At 46.5% G+C, this 2,520-nt stretch overlaps 1 protein-coding gene across 1 annotated transcript in view; it reads left to right on the top strand.

Moving 5' to 3' along the window:
* Window positions 1-2,520, top strand: part of LOC102244752 (DNA-dependent protein kinase catalytic subunit-like) — a gene marked incomplete at its 3' end in the record, with an annotated part of 60,486 nt that overhangs the window by 15,881 nt on the left and 42,085 nt on the right. Inside the window, exon 10 of the mRNA XM_014548048.1 lies at window positions 494-651. Coding sequence (XP_014403534.1) covers window positions 494-651 — 158 coding nt within the window. The remainder of the gene's footprint in view (window positions 1-493; window positions 652-2,520) is intronic.

The following is a 2,520-nucleotide window of genomic DNA, read 5'->3' as shown; positions in this document are numbered from 1 at the left end:
GGTATTTTGTGGAAGAGCCACACTCAAGGGGCCAAAGAGCCGCATGTGGCTCGCGAGCCGCGGTTTGCCGACCACGGGTCTAAGGGAAAAGAGAGGAGAGGAGAGAAGAGGGGAGGGCAGAGAAGGAGAAGGTAAAGTAGGTTAGGACAGGAGAAGGAGGGGAGGTTTTGGGGGACTTTGTGTTTAGTACACATTTTGGTTGACATGGTCACACCTAGATTACATGATTTAAAAAAATTAGAGCATAATTTAGGGCATACAGATGGTTTGCTCCTACTTCTGAGCTTTGGGGGTAATTGGCGAAATCATGGACCTGTTGATTCAAGTGGAGGATAGCGGCATTTGAACTCTGATCAGGACCTTAGGGCATTATAGTGCAATGATACCGGGTCTTCATGAGTAGTTTTAATTTTGACATGTACTGAAGCCTTCTTGGTTCTTTGTTGTGCATTTTGTGGTCCTATTTTAAATACAATGATATTTGCATTTGCAGCTGGCTTATACTTATTTACCCTGCACGCATCTCAATTTAGCACCTGCCTTCTGGACAACTACGTTTCTTTATTTGAAGTCATGTCAAAATGGTGCAGCCACACAAACATAGAATTGAAAAAAGCTGCACATTCAGCTCTGGACTCTTTTCTGAAACAGGTACTAAAATTTAACTAACATTTAAAAATATTTTTTCCATGCAAAAAACGTAAATTCCAATCTTGTGCATAACACATTTGAAAAATAAGTACAAGTTGATTCATTAGCTTCTGTAGTATTTAAAGGAAAAAAGCTTGGTTATTAATCAGTCGTCTGGATAGCAGCAGGATTGAAAGAAAGCTAGGAAGATACCAGATGTGATCAGGGCCTCAGAGTTAAGAGTCTTCAGAAGTGGTAATGAGGAGGGGAAGGAAAGAATGGCTAGGATGCCTGGCCTTCTTTGAGCCAGAGAGATCCAGGTGGGGATGAGGAAACACATCTCCCTAGAGGTGAGGGTCAGCTGTTAAATAAGGTGCTTGTGTTTGTGTTACTTCAAGAACAGGGAGAGCCCATTTGCTCTTGGGTGTTTCCTGCCTATTGATTTCAGAGAGAGGGAGAGATAGAAACATCCACAAGGGAGAAACATTGATCAGCTATCTCCTGCATGCCCCCTACCAGGGATTGAACCCACAACTCGGGCATGTGCCCTGACCGGGAATTGAACCAGCAACCTCCTGGTTGGTTTGATGTTCAGCCACTGAGCCACACCAGCTGGGCTGGCGTTTTCCATCTAGATAGAATGTGGTTGAGCCTGCAAGTTTGGAAACATGTCTCAGTTGGCTAAAGAGAATGTGCTTGGGATTGTGGTTTAGAGCAACGGTCGCCAACCTTTCGGACCTCACGGACCAGCAGTGGTCTGCGGACCACCGATTGGCGACTGCTGGTTTAGAGCATCTGAAGGTGTCTGGAAATACCTGCTGTTCAGCCTGGCTGTTACGGAATTAGATTTCTTAGGTTGGCTTTGAAGGAAAAGTGAAGGGTCACAATAAAAGTTTTGTTTGGAGCAATGTTATAAGTGGTAGTTAAATTTACATGAAGACCAATTTGAACTTTGACACAGATAGTTTTCCATTGTAGGGATATATCATGATTTGTTTATGGACATTACATGGTTTCCAGTTTGGAGCTATTTTAAATGAAATAGCGAAGAACATTTGTGACCAAGTATTTTTTGTGGACACACTTTTTTGTCTCTTGAGTAAAAACCTACAAATGGAATTGCTGTGTCACATGGTTTTTCTTATAAACTTTATAAGAAACTGCTGAACTCTTCTCCAAGCTGGTTGCACCATTTTACATTCTCACCAGCAATGCATGATAGTTTCAGTCACCCCACATCCTTATAAACATCTGGTATTGTAGGTCTTTTTAATTTTAGCCCTTTTTAAAAAAATTTTATTGTTCAGGGTATTACACATGTCTTCCACTTTTTCCCCTTTGCCCCACCCCAGGCCTTCACCGCACTATTGTCTGTGTCCATGGGCTATGCATATCTTATATAATAAAAGGGTAATATGCAAATTGACTGAATGGCAGAACGACCGGTCACTATGATGTGCACTGACCATCAGGGGGCAGACGCTCAATGCAGGAGCTGCCCCGTAGTGGTCAGTGCACTCCCACAGGGGGAGCGCTGCTCAGCCACAAGCGGGGCTGATGGCTGGCAAACGCAGTGGTGGTGGTGGGAGCCTCTCCTGCTTCCACAACAGTGCTAAGGATGTTGGACTATGGCTTAGGCCCCTCCCTCTGGCCAGCCCTGCCCTCGATGGGCCCCCACCATCCCAATTGGTCTGAAGCTCCTACCCCCTGGCTGGGCCTGCCCCTGATTGCCCCCCTCCCACCCCAATAGGTGGCGGGGCCGGCCAGCCAACCTGCAGCCCCTCCCCCCAGCCAGCTCTGCCCTTGATTGGCCCCCCTCTCCAATCAGGGGCAGGGCCGGTGGCCAACCACCCATGGCCCCTCCCCCAGGCCACTGGCCCCCGATCAGCC

This window comes from Myotis brandtii, unplaced genomic scaffold (genome assembly GCF_000412655.1).
Source record: "Myotis brandtii unplaced genomic scaffold, ASM41265v1 scaffold494, whole genome shotgun sequence".
In the NCBI taxonomy this organism is placed as follows: Eukaryota; Metazoa; Chordata; class Mammalia; order Chiroptera; family Vespertilionidae; genus Myotis; species Myotis brandtii.
Note: the sequence above shows the minus strand (reverse complement) of the source record. Positions and strands in the feature narration are given on the sequence as shown.